The sequence below is a fragment of the Urocitellus parryii genome, chromosome 4 (assembly GCF_045843805.1).
Source record: "Urocitellus parryii isolate mUroPar1 chromosome 4, mUroPar1.hap1, whole genome shotgun sequence".
Taxonomy (NCBI): Eukaryota; Metazoa; Chordata; class Mammalia; order Rodentia; family Sciuridae; genus Urocitellus; species Urocitellus parryii.
This window is the reverse complement of record NC_135534.1, coordinates 29,445,037-29,466,324: the sequence shown is the minus strand read 5'-3', so window position 1 is coordinate 29,466,324 and position 21,288 is coordinate 29,445,037. Positions and strand designations below refer to the sequence as shown.

Here is a 21,288-nt window from a genome sequence, read left to right as displayed (position 1 = left end):
AGTCTTAGGTTAGAAAAATCTCTCAAATAATTAAAAACGTTTTTTGGTCAACTCCTTGGACAAAATAATGGCAAGCATTTGCTCTGCTCTAAGAATTTTAACTGCACTCATAATTCATAGGAATGTTTTTGGTTTACCTGAAACTTACTGGTAAAAAACCAGTAATGGAAAACATAGCATTATACTAGTCACAAAAAATTAATTGCTAGAGATCATCCAATATATATCTACTTGTCCAACACATTCGGGTAAAAACTACTATTTCACTTTCTTCTATTATTCATCCCCCAAATAAAAGTTGAAGCATATTGTAGGAGAGCCAGAAGCTGTCATTGCTACAATAGCCAAAGGATAGTAATAAACTACTAAACTATCAGTCAGCATCCAGACTTATTTTCTAATAGTAAAATGTTTGACTTGGAGCTAATTTCATCCAACATTGGGCTGGAAATCTCTGAACAAAGAGGAAATGACTTTAAAAAAAAAAAATTAGCAATGACCCAGAATAATGCCAAAAAATGAATATGTTAAAAGACAATTCACAAAAATATAAATGCACAGCCCAAATGCTTGTAGACCAACTGGATGAAACCAGTGTTTGAGTGGGGTAGGAGATTCATAAATTATAAAGATGAACCCAGTTTTTAAAAATATTATTTTAGTTGTCAATGGACCTTTATTTTATTTATTCATATGTGGTGCTTCGAATTGAACCCAGTGCCTCACACATGCTAGGCAAATGCTGTACCACTGAGCCACAACCCCAGCCCCCGAACCCAGTTTTTTAGGTAAAAGCTGTCATTGATTTCATTCTGAGTTGAGACTTGAGATTTCTAGTTGAATGACAAATTGATGATTATTTCTACTCTGCGTTTACAATGAATTACTAGCATAAGTTAACTGGTTTGATATAAAATGCCTAAATGTTCATTTTAATTAAGATATGACTTAGTTGGCAGACACTAAATTGAAATACAATATTAATCTCAGCAAAGAAAAAAATTAAAGCAATTTTCTACTGGTATAATCCTTACTTAAGTATTATCAATATTCTGTTGTTTAGAACTTAATTTCTTAAAGACAGAATTTTATGATTGGGGAGACGACCTTAGAAGCATCTAGTTCAATTAATTTTATAGATGGGAAACTTGAAGCTAAGAAAAGTTTAAGTTAGCAAAAAACTGTTTTTAAGACTTCTGAGTTAGAATAGAAAAAAAAAAAAAACAAACCCCATAACCAAGCAGGAAATGACTCTTCTTAGTATTTAATGCACAGACTTGCCTTTAATAGAAATTTGACCAGGAAGCTTTTAAATATCATTTCCTTTTTTAAAAGCGGCGGGGTGGGGGGGGGGTGATGCTTTGTGGCAACTTAATTTTCTTCTCTGATAAAAGTACATTCATTTAGAAAATGTAAAAAAAAAAAATCTAAGAATGCAAAAAGAAAATAAGCCATCAAAAATGTTTACTTCTTTCAGGTTTTTTTTAAGCAAATACAAAAAATGATTGCTGCTTACTTTTAAAATGGAACTTGATAATTATTTATTCACTGAAAAACAATCACAGGAACACCAGTAGCACTTGTTTTTCAACCTAGAGGTGGTGCTACAAATATTCTCAGAAACTGGTTGGAAAGAGATACAAACCACTTAGGCAATAAACTGGTCACTAGCTATGAGCTTGTGGTACTCACATCATACAGAACAAGGTCTCTACTTGACCTTTATTTTCACTCTATAACAAACTCCACAGAGCAAAAGCTCAAAGATGGGGTGGAGCGGGGAGAGAGGGTTGATAAAAACAAAGGGAAAGATCATAGTGACACTTGCTGGTTTTCTGTGAACTGAAAACCAGACTCCTCTCCACAGACAAGCATTCTGCTTCCTCTTGAAATTAAGGCAGATCTTGAATGCCGGCTGGGGGGGCCTCTGATCTGACCTATTAGAGACCAATACCATCTCTCTTTACCAGAAACTTTAATCTTGTATAAAACAAGAGTGGATGAATCTTCTTAGATTCTTTATAAGCACTCATACTAGTTTTAGGGTTCCCTGAGAACTAGATTCCACTTCTTATACGTATAATTTTATAACAAATATATAATTAGTATAAACATCACCTCTCCCTATTAGTCACTTCAATACATACCATAGGATGCCCCCTCAGAACCTGCAGTGGGCTGTTGGACTTAAGTTAATTTGTGATATTACCATTATGACTTCCAACCTTGGTTTAGTGACCATTCACATACTTCCTATGATCTCGTTTAAAAAAATGTTGCTTTTTTTGTAGGAAGTTAATTTCATTCCATTTAATTAAACTTAAACCAGAGGGTACTGAAAAGGGCTGAAAATTTCTGGCTCATATAGCTTCTATCACCACCAATCTGAACTGTCATAATGGTTGACTAATTGAATCACTTTTACTTATGCTGGGATTTTGTGTATATAAACCACAGAAGCCATGTGTAGGGCTTTGCATTCACTCTGCACTAAACAGACTAAAAGAGGTACACAGCTTAATGCTGAGCAGTTGGTATCCATATGGTTCTCAGCATAAACTCTGGAGAAGTTGCCACTTTGTGGTCATAGGAAATATATAAGCAATGCAGAATTAAATACTTCAACAGGTTTTATTCAACAGATGACATGTTTATACTAAAAAAGTAAGGTTATATTCAGGGTTAAACTAGTCCCTGAATATCCTTAGTTAACATGAGAACTTAAGCTTTCCAGGGATTATGCTTCAAATCCTCTGAAATGAGAATGAGAACTTCACTCTAGTGCAACAACTCTTCATACTGGCACTAGCACAAGGTAGTAGTGATTCTCACATTTAATATATTATATACAATAATATAAAAATAAGCTGGAGTTTTAAAGTAAAGTTCATTATTATTAAAAGGTTTGAGCTTCCACACTCAACTCTGGGCTTGGTGACAATAAGACCCTGGAGTAAATGCCCATGAAAGTACAACAAAGAGGTATACTCATTGACAAAACAGCTGTTGCATGCCACAGGCACTTTAGATATAATATTTCTGAAAAAGCATGGAAGGTGTAGATCCCTTAAAAAAAAACTGCCTCAGATATTTGTAACAGGAAAAAGTGAGAAGCAACCTCTCTAACAACATTCACTGGTGGGTATTACATCTTTCCTGCTGTGTTTTTGTTTGCATATTATTGAGAACAAGGCAAGGGAAGGCACTGTTTTTTCCATACAGTTTGTTGTTTTAAACAAATGAGGGGGATGCTACACCCCTGCATCTGTACTTCGTGGCTGAAAACCCTCCTTCCGAAGCCCACCCATGTCAAAGCGGGTAGAGACTTCACAACGCACTAATAACGTATCATCCTTAATGAAGGTTCTCTGTCTTAGGGCTTCCAGGTGCATAAAAGTTACATAGCCAAAACCTTTCGGGTTCCTGGCGATTGTGGGCCGCTGGAAGGCAAGCAGCTCTGGTTTGGCATCCATTATTTCTTCATGGTTTTGCCTTATAGGTGCTTCAGACTGATCCAGAATCGTAAGGCGTATTGTACCTTGGAAGGGCCAAGGCAGGTGGCTATCATACTCTCCTTGCATTGTGTGGACAAAGAGTGAGATGTAGTTTGCACACCGCTGAGCAGTTGGTAATTGAAGATGCAGGCGCATACACAATTTATATCCAGGTTTGCCTGTGTAGAATCCAGGACTATGAATGACCACAGGTTTCTCCTCTTCTTGCGATTTCAAGTGCATCCCAAAGTTACCAATCTTCCAAATATAAATCCCATTGCACTGTTGTGCTTCAATTTCAGCAACTTTGTCTTCAAGGGTTCTAATAGTCCGTTTGAGATCGCTTACATACATACTCTGAGTTTCCATTTTAGCAGTCAGCTCCCGGATTTGATGGTCCTGTCTTACAAGGCGACCCTCTAACTGTTGAATGATTTCCTGGAAATTTTCAATTTCTGGGCGATACCCAGAAGGCATCTGGGATGGAGAGGCAGCATCGAAAGCAAGATTTAAACTATGAACAGCCTGGGCCAACATTCTCATGTGTAACTGGGTATTTTCTTGAAGGTGGCGAGCCAAGTGATTCCTTTGCATCTAAAAACCAAACACAAGCCTTAGGTGGGAACAGACACTGTTAAAGACTAGGAAAGGACCTGGCCAAGACAAATAAGAGGCTTTTACATAGTGTCAATATTTCCCTGCATCCTCTACAAAGTTGTAGAGGGAAGTAGAGGATCCTTTGCCTTCATCAGATTCTTAATGAGATGAACACTGCTCTGAGTGCACTAAAAAACTGAGACTACCTATGAACACACTTGGCTAAATCTTCATCCCAACTACAAAAATGTCAGTATCCATACCTACCCTCCTCTACTGACTCAAGAGATGACTTTCCTCTTATCCAAGATGAATGTTCCACCTGTGCTCTAAGACACCCAGCCCTTTTTAACACCTCAGAGGTTTTACTAAGTCATCCCCTTTCTCCTTTATCTCCAAATGTTCTCTTCCTCTAACCCCTTCCCTCAGAATATATTTATTAAAATCTTTCCCATTAGGAAAACTAGATGAACCTCGATATTGATTTTATGTCTTCTTCTAGTTCACAGCATTTTCTCCTCTTTCCTTTAAAATTTAATCATGGCAGTCTACTGTAATGTCCCCAATTCCTTATTTGTAATCTGAATCTACTGCCAACTGGAATCTTTGCTGTCTCCATACTATTCTAAGATCATTAAAAACATCCTGTTGTATGAAAAACATTTATGATACAAAAATTGTTATTATAAGAGAAACTGTGTATACCATAGAAAATATAGATTAGAAAGAAAATGTTACATATAACTCCCTAAGTTAATATTTTGATGTATTTTCAAGTCATTTTCTTCATGTACATGAATACAGAACTTTTCCATAAAATATAATCATACCAAATACCATTTTACTTTATCTTTTCAATTATTAAATGTATGTTTATTATAAATAAATAAATAAATAAATAAATAAATAAACATACAGAAAAGCCAAAGTATAATTGCACTCTCCAAAGAATGGCTTTTCATAAACTGGGATTTATGTTAGAAATCCAATATTCCTGATCAGGAGTCTCAAAGTTAATCTGGGAGACCATAACAATACTTTCTTCTTGTCTGGTTCACCTATTTCTAGTACTGTTCACTACACTCACTTTTGTTTCTCTTGTCTTCTTGAACAAATTTTTTTTTTATTCTGTCAAGATTTAGCCCAAACATCACGTTTTTTTTTCATGTCTGTCTAAATGCTTTAAGCATTGTAAGTGTACTTTTGCTTCTGTTCACAGCATCAGTACTTAGCTTTATTATATAATTTATCATGCTGTTTTATAAACATGTACATTCCTGTTGAGACTGTCCACTAGACTATATAACTGAATATTTCTGATTTATATTTAAGAATTCAAAGGAAAAAGAAAACTTACCTTTTCATGGCAACCGAAAGTACTGAAAGAACATGGGATTGGGGCCGTTGGACAGTCTAGATCATAATGATTAGGCATCTGAAAATCAAAACAAAGGCTGAAAACTGTTTTTCCCTGCAGAGGATGTTCTAGCTGAATGAGATTACATTTAAAAAGAAATTTGTTTCACCTAAACAAAACTATGTATTGCCTTTGGGTCATAATGGAAGAGTTAAAATGTTACAGAACCCTGTAGCCCACAAAGATTAAAACAAAAATACTTCAAAAAGTCAGAGAGAAATAAGATATCAACATCTCATAATACAACACACCCTACAAATTCACTAAAATTCACTTCATAAAAGGCATTTTATTCCTATTGTTGGGAATTGGCACCCTCTAGTGGCACTTCCAAGAAAAAAACACCTTCTGACAACTACAACTGCAAACTCAACCAAGACTGTATGTGGTCTAGGCCATACTAAGGACCAAAGAACTGCACACATTAAAGTCACTGACCAGACCCGTTAATTCCCTCATGATCACCTTTCATACATTTCTTACATTTTGTTAACCTGGGCATATCCTAGCTACACTGAAGGACTCAGATGTTAGAAAGTAAAAGCACACTGTTAAAAGCTCTAAAAGAAAGTCTTAAATTTGGGGACTCAAAAGACACATTCTTTAGAACAAGATCCATTATAGAATAATATTTTTAAAAGTAGTGTCAAATTTTCTTTAGAAATTTTAGTTTTGCTATAGTTTAGATAAAAGGGCTAATTAATAACACAGCCAGGATCAAATCCCAGGTTTTCTGATGCTTCCTACTATAGAATATTTTCTTACATTTAATTTTATTTTTGCTGAGTTTTAAATGTGCTACATGGTTTCTTTCAATATTAAAAGAGAGCAAAGAGGAAAACCAGGGAGGTGGGACTTCAAAAGCAAAAAGAAGTTTAACACCTTTGAACTAGTTTTGTTAAAAAGAAACTAAGGGACTCAATTAACAGACAAATGGAAAAATTTAATCAAGGTCTTGCCTGCTTCTACTTTGTAAGTTAATCAATAATGATCTCTGGGTACGCAGATTTCATGGGCAAATATGTTTAGTGACTAATATTAATATTTTGTGGGTAAACTCTCCGAATGCCAGAAGATAGCAATCAGATGGAATTTTCTTTATTAATAATCAAAATATATTTTTCTATTATAACTGCTAAATCTGATGATACTCCATTAGTGGCCTCATGAACAACTGAACAGAGGGGCCATAAATTCTGAAAATTTAAAAATCTTCCTATATGCTTCAGGGGCTATGAATAATGTTCTGCTACCAAACAGGATTTGCTTTCTTTTGTTTCATTATTCTCATTTATTCTTTCAGCCAGTCCCTGGATAACTATGATCCTCATTTCAGTGTGTATATATGCATTTCCTTCTTTAAATGTGGACCCTTGCTATTATGTTAACAACCTAGGAATTTTTAGCACTTTAGAAGTACTGAATGTTTTACTCTTTTGGAAGTGATTATTAATTTGGGGGTGGTGCTAGGGATTGAATCCATCAACTTGCATGCTAGACAAGCACTCTGTCACTAAGCACAACCCCCTGGCCCAATTACATTAATTCATGTGAAAAATGAAAAATTTCTGCGCAATTCTAACACTTCTACAATACATATTGATTTTGCCTGATTTAAGTTATCAATTAAAAAAAATAACACTTCTTTAAGCTATTATGGAAATACTAGTTTATGAAATAGAATTATTATACCTGTTCTCTGATGAGCACGGTATTGCAGTATTCACAGATGACATTTGCCAAAGGACAGTTCTGGTCATGTATCTGAATGTTATCAGAGAAATACAAGAAAAGCATGAGAAAATTTGAAAAAATTTTTGTAAAAAGTGATTTTTTCACTATGCACAAATTAAGGACATTAATTTGTATAAAGCAAAAATGTGCAAAACATACATAAAGGATACTTATCTCCTTTTACTAGTATAATGAGATTCATTCATCATTCCAGCTCTTTCAAAGAATATGGTAGTACTTCCTTTTAACCCAAGGCAGACTTATCTATAACTAGTTGGATATCATCTACCAATGCTATAAAAGGCAATCTTTCAAAATTTCAGCAGCAGCATGACCATTTAATTAAAATTCTTGTCAGTGCCGTTAAAGAACAAATACATTATCAGGGCATAAGGCTCTAGTACCTCAGAAGGGTGAGCCTTGTTTTCTAGAATACAATGATTTTAATTTAGGTGATGTGTTGAAGAATAATTAAAACTTTCAGGTTAACTTCATCTAATTTACTCAGGTTTTGGAAGGAAATGTCAATTTGCTCAAAATATGACTGAGACTTCTACATTTTTAGCAAATTAGCTGACTTTTTTTGGAATATTTCAACTAACTATAATATATTTGATCTGCTAAGGGAAGTAAGAAAAATTATAACACAAATTTATAAGAACTGAAGTTTAAAGAACTAAGTATTAGTTATAAAAGAACATAAAAGTTATAAGTAGGTTATTTCAATAATATGAAGGATAGGGATCAAGAATTAGGATTTCAGTGTTGATTTTGATATTGACAACATAATATAAAACTATTTAATCTAGTTTCTAAAAGAAAAAAAAAACTGCCCTGTTATCATGATGTTGTCAGGCACAGTGAAATTTCTTTTTAAAAGTGAACTTTTTAATTGAAATAACACACATACTGAAAGTGAATATAATAGCACACTGGGTTATCAGCTATGGAACACACTTGTGAAATTTAATTTATTCTTCATAATAGTTATAGAATAACTTCTTTTTCTTTTGTAAAATAATTTATATAGTCTTATATAGTAGCCATTCTACTTGTTTGTCTATAATCAGAATGGTCATCAAAATACATGAAAATGAACAGTCAAGTAGCATAAGCCTTTTCTAGTGACTTGTCACTTGCAGATCTACAATAGTAGTAACTAGCATAAATAATATTTTCTAAGAAAGACATGTAAATACAAACTCCATACATATTAATAATGATTTATCTAACTTTCATTTCTTCCTTAAAAATCAATTTTCTAAAAATTGATGGAATAGACTGAGTTGTAATTGTATCCTAGTCTACTGCTACCTCCCTCAGACATACATTTAAAAAATTGTTTTAAGAAGTAGTGGAGTTAATATGTGCAATAGGAACTACCGGTTTGTGTAAATGGATGCTCTGACTATTGGCAACATTCAACAAAATTATTGTTTATTCTCCAAAGAATATTGGGAGTTCTCAATCCTCAAAAACAGGGGGAAGACAACTAAGTACTTGCTCTGTGACTGAGTTTTCTATAAGAATTTAATTAATTAAAGATTGTTTAATTTTGTGGTCCTTTTTAATGCTCTTGGTCAAATAAATGGGTAATCTGGTTTTGGCTATTAAAAACAAAACAAAACAAAAAAACAAAAAAAGAAGTAGTGGAATTAACAAATCCAAATTAGTACATGCCTCTTTGTCTTCAAATGCCATGGATACAGCACAGTTTACACAAGAAACCTGTCTCCTCGGACAATCCTTAAGGATGTGAATATTAAATTGGCACTTTTGGAAGGCACGCTGGCACTGTGGACAATTCATAAGAGCAAACTCACAATGTGCTTGATGATCCTGTAATTTAGAAAAAAAAATTGATTAGTATTTGCTATTCTTGAAGAAATTTTTTAAAGATAATTTCTTCTAAGAATATACCATTCTCTTTTATATAGCTGGCTACTGAACCTATATAATCTAACATAAACCACAGAAACATTCACAATATGAAGGACTTAATGAGTTTTTTTCAAATGATGGTTGTGGGCTGCATGTTTATAAAGGGAATATGAATTCTCAAGTTCATACATTCAATTAGGGAAAAGAGGATTTCTAGATTAGCAATTTAGTACTTTTAAAAGGGCTACTCCTTCAAAAAGTGCTAAGTAAAAGGGGGCAGGATGCAAATCTGTTTTAAACATTTAACTTCAAACAGAACATTAAAAATAATTTTTGATAAAAATCTGCAAGCTAAGAATTTATTTTATATGAGAAAGATCAGTAAAGCAGAGGTAAGAAACAGAAAGAGGGAAGAAAAAGGGGAAGTACTGAATTAGAGCAAATTATATTCCATGCTTGTATAATTATGTCAAAATGGATCCTAATATTATGTGTAGGGCTAGGGTTGTGGCTCAGAGGTAGAGCGTTCATCTACCATGCGGAAGGAACCAGGTTCGTTCCTCAGCACCACATAAAAATAAAATAAAAAGATACTGAGTCCACCTATAAATAAAAAATAAATATTAAAAAAATATTATGTGTAACTAAATTGAACCAATTTAAAAATAATTGATTTATTTGTATTTAAAAGTAAATTCTTTTATTATATGATTGCTTCAGTTAATCTGAAACTATAGAAGCATTTCATTTGGTGCAAAATTTAACCAAAAAACTTGAAGTTTTTTTTTTTTTTTTTTTAAATTACAGGGCAAAGCCAGAGTAGACAGAATAAAAAATTTCTGGTTTCTGCTTCAAAGGATTAGTAAGAACTTGGCAAGAATTTAACCAATTATTATATGGTAGGTACTGGCAATACAGATAAACACAACAAAGTTCCTACTCTAGAAACTGACTTGCATACATCCTAACAGCTAGAAAATAAGTTTAATACCTCGAGATGCCTCAGTTCCATTTTGTGCAAACAACCTTCATTTGGACACTTTACCGTAAGAGAAAGAATCTCTCGTTTTGCAAAATTGTCAGGAAAGAGTTGATTTTCCAGCAGTATTTCATTGTCAACTGGACATTTGTGACCTGCATCCCTAAAAGAAAAGACACAACTAGTAGATTTAAACATTCACATTACAAAAACTAACTTTAATTCCTTTAATTCACTTTTGGCTATACTGGAGGATTGAACCTAGGGCTTCATGAATGTTAGGCAAGCACTCTACCACTGAGCTATATCCTCAGACTCCTTTACCTAGAGAGAGGGTCTCACTAAATTGCCCAGGCTGACCTTGAACTTCTGATTTTTCTGTCTCAGGCTTCCACGCAGCTGGGATTACAGGCATAAACTCTCATGCCTGGATTTGAAAAGTTCTCTTATGGACAGCTTATTAACTATTATTTTATAAAATAAGTATTATTATTTTGCAGTACTAGAGATCAAATCCAGGGCCTTGTACATGCTAAGCAAGCACTCTACCATTGACAAACTAGCTATTGATAGGTAATCAAAAACCAAACTAGCTTCCAAAGTACAGGTAGACTGTGGGACAAATAATAATCAGAATAATTAATTGAATAAAAATATTTTATTGGCATAAAATGAAGTCAAGTTAAGAATGCAAATTTTGACAGTTTGGCTGGCCTCTGTTCTGTCAGCACCTATACAGTATACTTGTAAAATAGAATATGCTGCTCACAATACTTAAAACATGTCTTCAGTATACTGCTCAAGTCATTGTTAGAATCTGTAAACAAGTCAGGATGGCGCCTGCCATTTTGCCAGGGGGCGTGGTTTGTGAGGTGGTGCCAGCGAGCCATTAAATGTGGAGATTCCTTATTGGTTGACTGCTGTATCTAGTTTATGTAAATTAAGATAAGCTGTGTGGAATGTATAAATACCTCTGTTGTCCTACAACAAATGGCTCCCACTCCTGCTGTTTCAATCTACACAAGTTGTTCGTCACCCCCTAGTTATTTTGCCCAGCCAGCTGGGCTACGGCAAGTCATAAGCAAAAATATAACCAATTAGCAATATCCTCATGAAGCCTCACTTTAAGGTTTAATCCAAATCAGTCACTATGACATTTGAGCTGAAGGGAACAAAAGATTTCCTTTATTTGTACATACATGGTACAGTGCAGTAGAGAGTTAAAGAACCTCTATATCCTGTTTCCCAATGTTTTTGTGTTTTGTTTCCAGCTTAAGTGTCATTCCCCTTTAACTTTTTGGAATATCTCAATCCTCAGTCACAAAATGTGATGGGTCAAGTAGGCCACAGAAGCCTTATCAATCACTCAAACATTTGGTGAATTCCTCTTATATGCTCAACAGTGCTAGCTGCTGTGCGAGGAGAAAAGTTCTGTTGAATAAAGGTGAAAGACAGCTGAATTTTTGGAGCCTCTCTTGGATTTTACAATGTTATTATTGTACCATTGAATATACTCTGAGAGCATAAGAGGCCACGAATAAATTTACTGAAACACATGCGTCAAACCTAAAGCAACTTATTAATAAAAAATTAAGATGAACCTTACAAAATAAATTGAAAACCTTTATCCACTATATTAGCAAGGATTCCAAAAGAAAATGAAATTAGACAGAAATGCATTATGATTCCTTCAATGACTATACCCCATGAGGAATTTCAGAGCAGTTCCTTTAAGAATATTGGGGCCAAGTGGTCACTTCTAGCTTAGAGGGAAATAGGGGAGGAGAAAACCTCACATTTCCTTTTGTGGGTTTTACCTTCTTTTAGACCACTGTCTCACTACTTTCATAAATATTCTGCTATTAAAAATCTGCTAAAGATTAGCTACCTTCTTGGGCATGGGTTGCACCTGATAAAATACCGCACATTTCTACCTACAGGAAAATCAACAATTCAAAATATGGTAACATTTTTATCTAAATACAGTATAAATTTAAAAATCTTAATAAACAGAATAATAGTTGAGTTTTTTTTTAAATGGTTGAAAGATCTTTATATTTATTTATTTATTTATTTATTTGTATGTGGTACTGAGAATTGAACCCAGTGCCTCACACATGCCAGGAAAGTGCGCTACCATTGGGCCCTAGCCCCAGCCCCTGGTTGGGCCTTTTTAAAGCTGTTATCCTATATACCCTAAGCCAGTGGTCTCAACCAGGGGCTATTTTGCCCACAAGAGACAGTGCATCTCACAGCTGGATAAGAGGGGACACTAGTATCCAGTGGATACAGATCAGGCATACAGCTAAATATCCCACATCAAACAGGACCTTCTTCCACAGCAAAAATTGTCTGGCCCAAAATGTCAACAGTGTCAAGACTGAGAAAACCTACTCTAAATAGATTTTATAAATTCAACACTGGACAACACACCACCCTCCAAAATTGAGAAAAGAGACACACTCCCATGTAACTTAAATTAAGCTAAGTACTGAGAATGGATATAGTTACCTTAATTTCAAATTTTATAGAAAAGCTGGTATAGAAGTTGAGAAATAAAAATTTATGAGTCTAATAGCCAGAGATGGACTAATCTACTTAGGAATGATTTCACCAATATAACTAGATGGCTATCTATTGAAGAACACCAATCTCCTCTTCCACCTTTTTTGTCCTGCATTAAAATCCTTAAAGATATTCTCATTTACCTGTCAACTTTTACTCTCAAGGAGGTTACCTTCAATTGGGCAAGCAGATAACAAATGCTTAAATTATCTGGTGTCTTAGAAGGTAAAAGTGCTTAGGTAAAAAAAAAATGAGAAGTATGGCCAAGAAGGAAGACCAGGATTGTTGGAGACAAGTAGGTAGAGGCATGATGTGGTATAAACAGTGTGTCCAGCAAACCTATGAGAGAATGGTATTTCAGGCAAGTGGACAGAGTTAAAGAGTTAGCCATAGCAAGAAAGTTCTAAGCAAAGAGAACAGCTAAAGCAACTCACTAAGGAAGGAGCATGCTTGACATGTTCAATGAATGGCAAAGGAGGAATAAATGGAAGGAAAGTGAGCACAGTAAAGAGGAGAAAGAAAATGAATCATGGGCCTATCATACATGGTCTTCTAAGGACTTTGGCTTTTATCCTTGTATCTGCTGCAATGTTCTGAGCAGAGGTGACATCTAACTTATTTTACCAGGTTCATTATGGGTGCTATAATGAGACAGGGAAAAGACAAGAGTAGAAGCAGGAAGACCTGTTAAAGCTGATGATGATTCAGAAAGGTAGTGTCAGTGAGGCAGTAAGAAGGGATTAGATTATGGACATATTATGAAGGCATAACCTTCATTAATACTTGCTTTAAAAATACTGGTTAGGGGCTGGGGATGTGGCTCAAGCAGTAGTGCGCTCGCCTGGCATACATGGGGTGCTGGGTTCAATCTTCAGCACCATATAAAAAAATAAAATAAAGATGTTGTGTCCACCGAAAACTAAAAAATAAATATTAAAAAATTCTCTCTTAAAAAAAAAATACTGGCTACTTCACAGTTGCTGAGAGAAATCAGGTAAACAAAAATTTAACATGGCTAAAACCAGAATAAACAATCACTTACAGAATCAGCATTCTTTATATGGTTTAGATTATCATACTTAAGCATAATTTGAGTACATCTTAAAAGCATCCAGTCATCCCCTAGTCTACATTAGAATAGTTTTAAGCTATTTACTTTCTTATTTATCTGAAGGTCAGGGGAATGGAAGAAACAGAAATTAACTTTTTGCATCACTGTAGGAGGTGGGATACGAATCTCTCAATTTTCTGTTCATTGCTTTTTTTTTTTTTCCTAAGTAGCTTTTTATGTGTAAGAAGATTCTTGGGATGGCCTGTGTTCTATGTAATACTGTTCTTTGCATTTGGTTCTGATATAGGGTACCATTCTTTCTTATGTTCACATACCTTATGGATTTGATGATGCAGGCTTTGCAGAACCTATGGCCACATGGTGTTTGCACTGCTTCCCGTAAGGCCATCAGGCAGATAGGGCATTCATACTTGCTTTCCAGAGGTGGGTCAAACTCTACGTCATATCCCTGGATCTCTTCCATAAAGGAGCTGGAGAGATTTCCTGTGCTGGCACTTCCACTCACACTGTCATCTTTGATTGCAGTGCTACAGGAGTTGGCCATGGCAGCACAACAGTTACTTTCAGACTGGCTGGATCCACAGCTGTTTTCACAATTTAACAGACTCATAGTAACTTATTAATTGTCCTGCAAAAATAGCAAGGAAAAAAATGCCTTAACATGCATACACACACATCTCATAGCTTCTCTATGCAAGTTCATATACATCAGCTATGTTAATGTTATTTACAAAATAACTCCTAAGGTGCTTTGAGCTTTGCTTCATGACTACTATTTCTAAGTTATCGGATTCTCTCCTTCAAAAAATATATATCATCATCTGTGTAAAGCACTTGTAGTACACAAAGCCTGGGTCCTTTAAAGAGTTCACAACATAGTTAAATGAAAATATCAGGTTAAAAAAAGAAAATCACTTCAATTGTAAGACCCCTATATCATATTATCAGCACATGTCTATTTCCTGTGACTAAGATGTTTAATTTTCATTAGCACAAGCCAATTCATATTAATAGGTGTTCATTAAGCATCTGTTGAAGGCCTTAATCATGTTGAAGTTCCTTCAAGTATCCTAAATTGAAGAGAATAGTGTGGTTAGCAGGACAGTGATTGAACAGCAGTATACAAGGATCAACTGATCACGCACCACTACTGGATGTGTAATTTAGGGCACGTTTAAACTTATTTAAATGTTTGGATCTGGATTTCTTCTTCTAAATCCAAAATTCTATGAAACTTTAAAATTCTATTTCCAAATGCTCGAGTGAGGGGTTTTCTACTATGTAGAAAGAATGGAATTTTTAAAAAAAGTATGTCTTTATGTCCTCTTACCTTCAGTCAGATCAAGTGACTATGCTTCATTGTAACTGACTGGAAAAACAAGTGAGGTTTCTTTGCCAATGGAAAACTTACCACTTTCATGAGCAGCTTTCAAGTTTTAAACTGCTATGGTACTTACATAAGAAGCTAATGTCTAAAAGTAATTCACAGCTCATGTAACCAGGTCTATTTTAGGTAGTTACCCTTGAGGGTAATATATGCCAGATAAGCTCTAGAAGCAGAATGCAAGCTCTAGTCAACATAGTAGACAAATATCCCCACGAATATCTCATTTTTATACAAAAATTGTGCCTGTCATTTTGCTACAGAGTTATGACACTAGTCCTCAATCTTTTTACCAGTACCAACACCTTATTTGCCGCTAAGATTTCAAGTACCATATGATGAGAACCTACAAAGGATAAGGCACAATTCTGGCTGAAGAGGAACTCTTTTCTTCCAATCACTTAGTGTACAACTTGGGCAAGTTATATAACTTTTCCATGCTTCAATTTCCTCATTTGTAAAATAGAATTAACAATAGGAACCACCTGAAAGTTATTGCTAAGATTAAATGTGTTATGTGTAAACCACTTAGAACTGTGCCTAGAAATGCATGTGTAATTATTGCATACGGTTTTATGAAGTATTTTATTGCCTCCACTTATCAAGGCGGAAACTATGAGGCTTTAAAAGGTTAAGTAATTTGCCCAACATTACCAAATTAGCAAGTAACAGAGTTGGACCATACCCCAAGCCTACCTGACCCTGGAAACTGTGCACTTCGCACTACACCATGTTTATCTGCGTTTTGACAAATCTGTCAATGAAATAGCATTTAAGATTTATTGCCCTTTTATTTAATTACACTGAACTGAGGTATTGACCATAACTATCACACACAAGCTCTCCAGCATTATTACGCTGAGTTGATAGTTTCAAAGAACTATCGAAGAAACTTAGCATTTTGTTTTACTTACTTTTGAAATATTTTTTGAAAAATTAAAAAGAGTTCTCAAAGCCTTATTATTTCTAATGTGTACTCCTAGAGAAGGCTCACAGAGTGAAAGAAAGGTAGGACTGCAAGATGCTGGCAAAAGGCAGAACTAATCATGTATGAGTCCTAAGATGGAGTCTAAGGCCGCCTTTGTGCCCATTAGGATTTGACGACAAATGACAGTTATGCCACTCTAGGAGTATATCTTTGTTATTTCCCTTCTCATATATCTATTGTGTCTAATTACTTTCTTAGGTAAGTTTCCTAGAAATTGGGTCAAACGGTATTTAACTTTTGAAGTTTTCTGATTGGTAATGTTGGTTATCTGAAAGATATTGAAGATTCTCTAATTTTTCATTCTTACAAAGTATATATGAGAGCCCATTTTCTATATCTTTGACAATAGCAGATATCTTTTATATCTAACTAACTACCTTTTTAGTAAAATCACCTTTTAGAAATTAAATATTTGTTGTTTAGCCATAGAGCACATAGCAAAGTGCTAGCCAGAACAACAGTAAACAAGACTGAATTTAGTCTTTCTTTCTTCTCAATGTCCAATTTAAAATTCAGTTTATTTTTAAATTTGTTTTAATTAGTTATACTTGACAGTAGAAGGCACCTTGATACATCATATATAATGGAATATAATTTCTCATTCTACTGGTTATACATCATGTAGAATCCCACCAGTCATATAGTTTTATATATGCACATAGAGTAATAATGGCTGATTCATTCTACTATCTTTTCTACCCCCATAACCCCTCCCTCCCTTCACTCCCCTCTACCTAAAGTAACTCTGTTCTTCCCTAGCCCTCTCATTGTGAATTAGCATTTGTATATCAGTAAAATTCAGTTTATTGATAAGTCTATATACTACCTTCTTCTTATCCAATTTAAAAGACTCAAAGATCATTAGATTTGAAGAGACCTTTTATATTTTATAGCTAATGCATTCCTTTTATAGCTAATGCAAACCTGTCTAATCAGTCACAATTCCTTAAAAGGAATGCCACTGTGGAAATGCAGACATTAAAGTGCACATTCTTAAAAACTCTGGATGACACCCAATTACTTTCACATTATGTTCCATGTTTTAATAAGCAACAGATTTAAAAGCTTTATATCTTACAAATAAGCTTTTGCCAATAGTTGCCAGCTTAATCTACGGTATATAGTCTCATGTAACTATACTGCAAAGTAAAAATTAAGCTAAAAATGGTATTTTCAGTGCCTTTTGATATTTTTATGTTTATTTCCTCTTTGGAAAGTTAAAATATTTTTTCCTTTAGTTTTTACATTTTGCAATGACCTAAATGAAAACCACTTTTCTAATTTAATTACAATGAATAGCTATTTTTAATTAAAACTATGAGAACTAAAAGTGACTTGAGTCTGCAGTAGAAATGAAGATAATATGGCATATATACAGAAAATATCACACTCCATCAAGATTCTTTTAAATCTCATTCTGTACCACAAGGATCCACTTTTTGAGCTATTATGAAAACAGGCTTGAGATACGCTAACATAAGCATGAATTAACATGCCTTTGTAAAATAAGTATTTTACAGCTCCTTTTCTACTTATTTATGTGTTTTTTATGTAAATGATTAGAGGGGGATGAAACAAAGTTTCAAATGTTCCTTAACTTGTATGATAAGAGCTTCCTGACTGCTTCTCTTTTTGTAGTTGGGAATCTAGTTTGGTTAAGTACTGCTTAATTTAATGCTGTGGAATGTTAACCTGTGCCAACTTATTTCAACTGCAATATGAATACATATTGAAATTACCCTTTTCATAAATCATGGTTTAAATTCACCTATTAGTATTTGGGCATATACAATCTAAAAAGAATACTATTAAATGTTTTGGGGTAAAGGGACAGGGTGATCCACCAAAACTTGTTCCTCTGAGATGAACAGATGCTAATGAGAGAAATGTGTGAACCTACATAAATCAACAAGTTATGTCCTGAATGAGTCAATTACAAGTCAAATGAAATTCATACATGGCTATGTACTCATAAAGTAAAAACCACGTAAAAGAAAATGCTAACAAATTACCTTCAATTTGTTCCTAACTTTAGACACAGGAAATATTTACCAACTCCTTAAAATTTATTTCTAAAATACAGAGTTGAAATGTGCTGCAATGACCAAAGTATGATACAAAAACAATTGCTTTTAAATTTTTAATCCCAATTCAGCTTGCATTTCTCCTCTTGGACACTATTTTCCAAGAGGCAAGGATTTGGACAATTTCATTCACAGTCCAAGTTGCCAGAAATTTACCAAATACTCTGCTGTCAGGTTGAAAGTCCGATGTGATCCTTGTAATCATCACATGGGCAACCAATGCCTGAAACATTCTTTCCTTGAGTCACAAGGCCACAATGTCCTTAAACCATTTGAGATTCGATTTTTCTAATCTCAAAATTAGAAAAGCCCCCTACCTTCTCTGGTATCAAAGGAGAATGGATAAAATGCCAGCAGTCAAGTTCACAAGGCCACCAGAATTTCTTTATAAGGTTTTTTTTTTTTTTTTTTTTTTAAAGATCTGCTCTCCGAGAAACAAACACCATACATTCAAGCTGCTAGTACTTTAGGTGCTTTCTGTTCACATTCAAGATAGTCCTAACTCTCGCTGGAGTTCCCCTAAAGCCAAATACTAGGAACAGCTTTATCAACCCAGAGCCTGGAACAATCGTACAACTAAGGAGTGCAGGGGCGGGGAGGAAATATTCGTGTCATCTGAATCTTTTTTTTTTTTTTTTTTTAACTTGCTTCCCGGGACCTTTATAGAGTTTAACAGGGAATCCAAGACTAGATTTCCCATGATGGTGACACAGGGAGTCGCCGGGAATTTAAAGAAAAAAAAAAAAAAACTAATAATTTAAGCTGGTAACAGCTCTGAAGGACGGGAAAATCCAAGAGGCAATTTCCTTTTCTGGGAAGGGAAAAAGCGAGGTGAGGGGAAGCAGGGCAGAGGAAGTTGGCTTGGGGCTCCCTCCTGGGAGTGGAGCGAGGGCGAGGAGGTGGGGAGGCGCGGGGACGGGAGGCGTCCCGGACCCGTGGGGAGTGAGGGACAGGCGACTGGCGGCCCGGGGGAGGGTTCCCAGAAGGGGACTGGGGACTAGGGGGGACTGGGGACTAGGGGGGCCTGGAGAGAGGCGTCTGCGACCGGTGGGGAGCAAGGGGACGGGAGATGGGGGAAGAGTCCTCCAAAGGGATGGGGAGCTGGGGGAGAGGGCCCCCTGCCCGTGAGGAGCCAGGGGACAGGGGACTGGGGTTAGGCGTCCCGATCCGTGAGGAACTAGGGGTGTGGGGGGTTTGAGAGATGCGTCCCGGAGCCGTGTGGAGCAAGGGCCGGGGGCGTCTCCCCGATCTGCGGAAAGTGAGGCCCCGACCGTCAGGAGCGGACATCGGAAACAGACTCACCGCTCGAGCGCTCTGGGCCGTCGAACAGGGCGGGCAGGGCTCCAGCCCCGCCGCCCAACTCCGCTCTGCCGAGGTGCTGAGAGAGGACAGATGCAGCGCTCCGAGGCGAGACGGCCCGCAGGCCAATCTCCAGGGCCGAAGGCCGCCGCGTCCGCGGGCCGCCCGGAGCCCCAGCCCCAGTCTCTGACGCCGCTTTCTTCCGCCTTCTCCGCCGGCTAACCCTAGGAGAGTCGTGGAGCGCGCGGGTAGACAGAGCGTCGGAGTATAGCGATCGCGCCCCCTGGCGCCACTCCTCCACGGCCCGAGCTGCTGCGCAGGCGCGGGGCAACTCCAGCTGTCAATCCGCAGCACTCAGGTTTCGCTTTCCTCCTGCTTGGTTGTCCCTTCTGGAAATTCCTTACACCATATTTCGGAACTGGTGTGTGTGTGTGCGCGCGGTGGTTGTGGTGGTGGTAGTGGTGTAAATTACAATAAGAATCAAGGCGATGAGAAGATCAGTCCCGGAGTAACTGATTTGTTGAGCAGCACTGAAAGCAATATATCCCAAACTATATTTTCATATATTTCCAACTCCCAACTGGGTTAGTTCACTTGGCCTTCGGAAATTATTTGATCCCTCCCCAACTCCACCTTCCTTGCCCAGGTAGTATTCCGGAGAGATAGAGCACTCTATTAATCACATGGCCTTTCCCCTTGATGTAGTCTAAGGGAGTCAACCCAAGCATGGAACTTTTCTTTGAAATTGCTGCCAACTACACTAGCCTGTTCTCTGTCAAGTCATGGGAAAGCTATTTTGAACTCCCTGTTTAACTGGACGCAAACGTCTATGGAATGTGACTGGAACGTTGCAAGAGGTACGCAAAAGATTTTCAACCATCACTGTAAATTTGGCTCATCCTTCTTCCACCTCTTTGGGGAGGTATTACAGGGTAGTGGTCATGTGTCCATACCCTGAAACTAGAATGCTTGCTCAAATTCAGTTTCTTTTTCCCTTTATAAATTGATTTTAGATTAAGTAACAATTTGCATTTGCTTCAATTTTCTCATCTCATATTAACCCATTTTGTCCCAAATATGGAATGCATATAAAAGCTTATATAATATAATATATATGTACAACATAATTCTCAATATGTAATATACCTATAAAATAAGAATACAATTATGATAATATTAATATAATATTTATAAGAGCTAGATTATGATCTCCAGCCTACTTCAATGTCCCTGTGTCAATTTCATTGAAATCTCTGTGGAATTGAAAACTCAGGATTTAATAGGTTATCCTAGGATAATATTAAGGTTGTTGTATGGAATAAGTAAATATATGTCAAAAAATGATTTCAAATTATCTAGGAAATCCTATGTGCTCAATAACTATTAGCAATATTGTATTTCCTGGTTTTTGACTGCCAATATTCATTAGAAATTCATATCTTTTCAAGACAACAATCTGTGATTATTTCTCAGACTCAATTGCCCCCCTTTTTAAAAGAATGTATTTTGAAATATTTGTTATAAAAAATACAATGAGTTACACAAATTGTGTGTTCATCACCCAGTTTGAGAAGTGAAACATTTCCAGTAGAATTGCCAGCCCCTGTATATTTGTCTCCAGTAACTTCCCTTATAAAAATAAATCCCTTAAGGGATATAGAAGAGATCATTATATGAAATTGGGACACAGAGAAAAGGAAGAGCAAGGGTGTCAGACTTCCCTCTGCTTTTTAGTGTGAGCTCTAGAGCAAATTAAGTAGCCTTCTGAGCTTCAGTTTCCGAAATCATAAAAAG

At 36.0% G+C, this 21,288-nt stretch overlaps 1 protein-coding gene across 1 annotated transcript; it reads right to left on the bottom strand.

Moving 5' to 3' along the window:
- Positions 1-2,612: 2,612 nt before the first annotated feature.
- On the bottom strand, positions 2,613-19,713 carry Traf6 (TNF receptor associated factor 6). The gene is made up of 7 exons (XM_026405087.2): positions 19,498-19,713; positions 14,054-14,367; positions 10,115-10,265; positions 8,923-9,081; positions 7,201-7,272; positions 5,449-5,526; positions 2,613-4,088 (listed from the first exon to the last, which is right to left on the bottom strand). The coding sequence occupies exons 2-7, from the start codon at positions 14,347-14,349 to the stop codon at positions 3,252-3,254; spliced, it is 1,593 nt and encodes a 530-aa protein (XP_026260872.2). The 5' UTR covers positions 14,350-14,367; positions 19,498-19,713; the 3' UTR covers positions 2,613-3,251.
- Between the last annotated feature and the right edge of the window lie 1,575 nt (positions 19,714-21,288).

What these genes read in the sequence shown, in the direction of transcription:
- Traf6 (XM_026405087.2), bottom strand. Translation starts at nt 14,349, where the DNA reads ATGAGTCTGTTAAATTGTGAAAACAGCTGTGGATCCAGCCAGTCTGAA. An exon ending in TGCATCATCAAATCCATAAG is followed by an intron (nt 10,266 to 14,053) that starts GTATGTGAACAT and finishes CTTTTCTTTTAG; the next exon opens with GGATGCAGGTCACAAATGTC. An exon ending in CTTTCGGTTGCCATGAAAAG is followed by an intron (nt 4,089 to 5,448) that starts GTAAGTTTTCTT and finishes TTTGGTTTTTAG; the next exon opens with ATGCAAAGGAATCACTTGGC.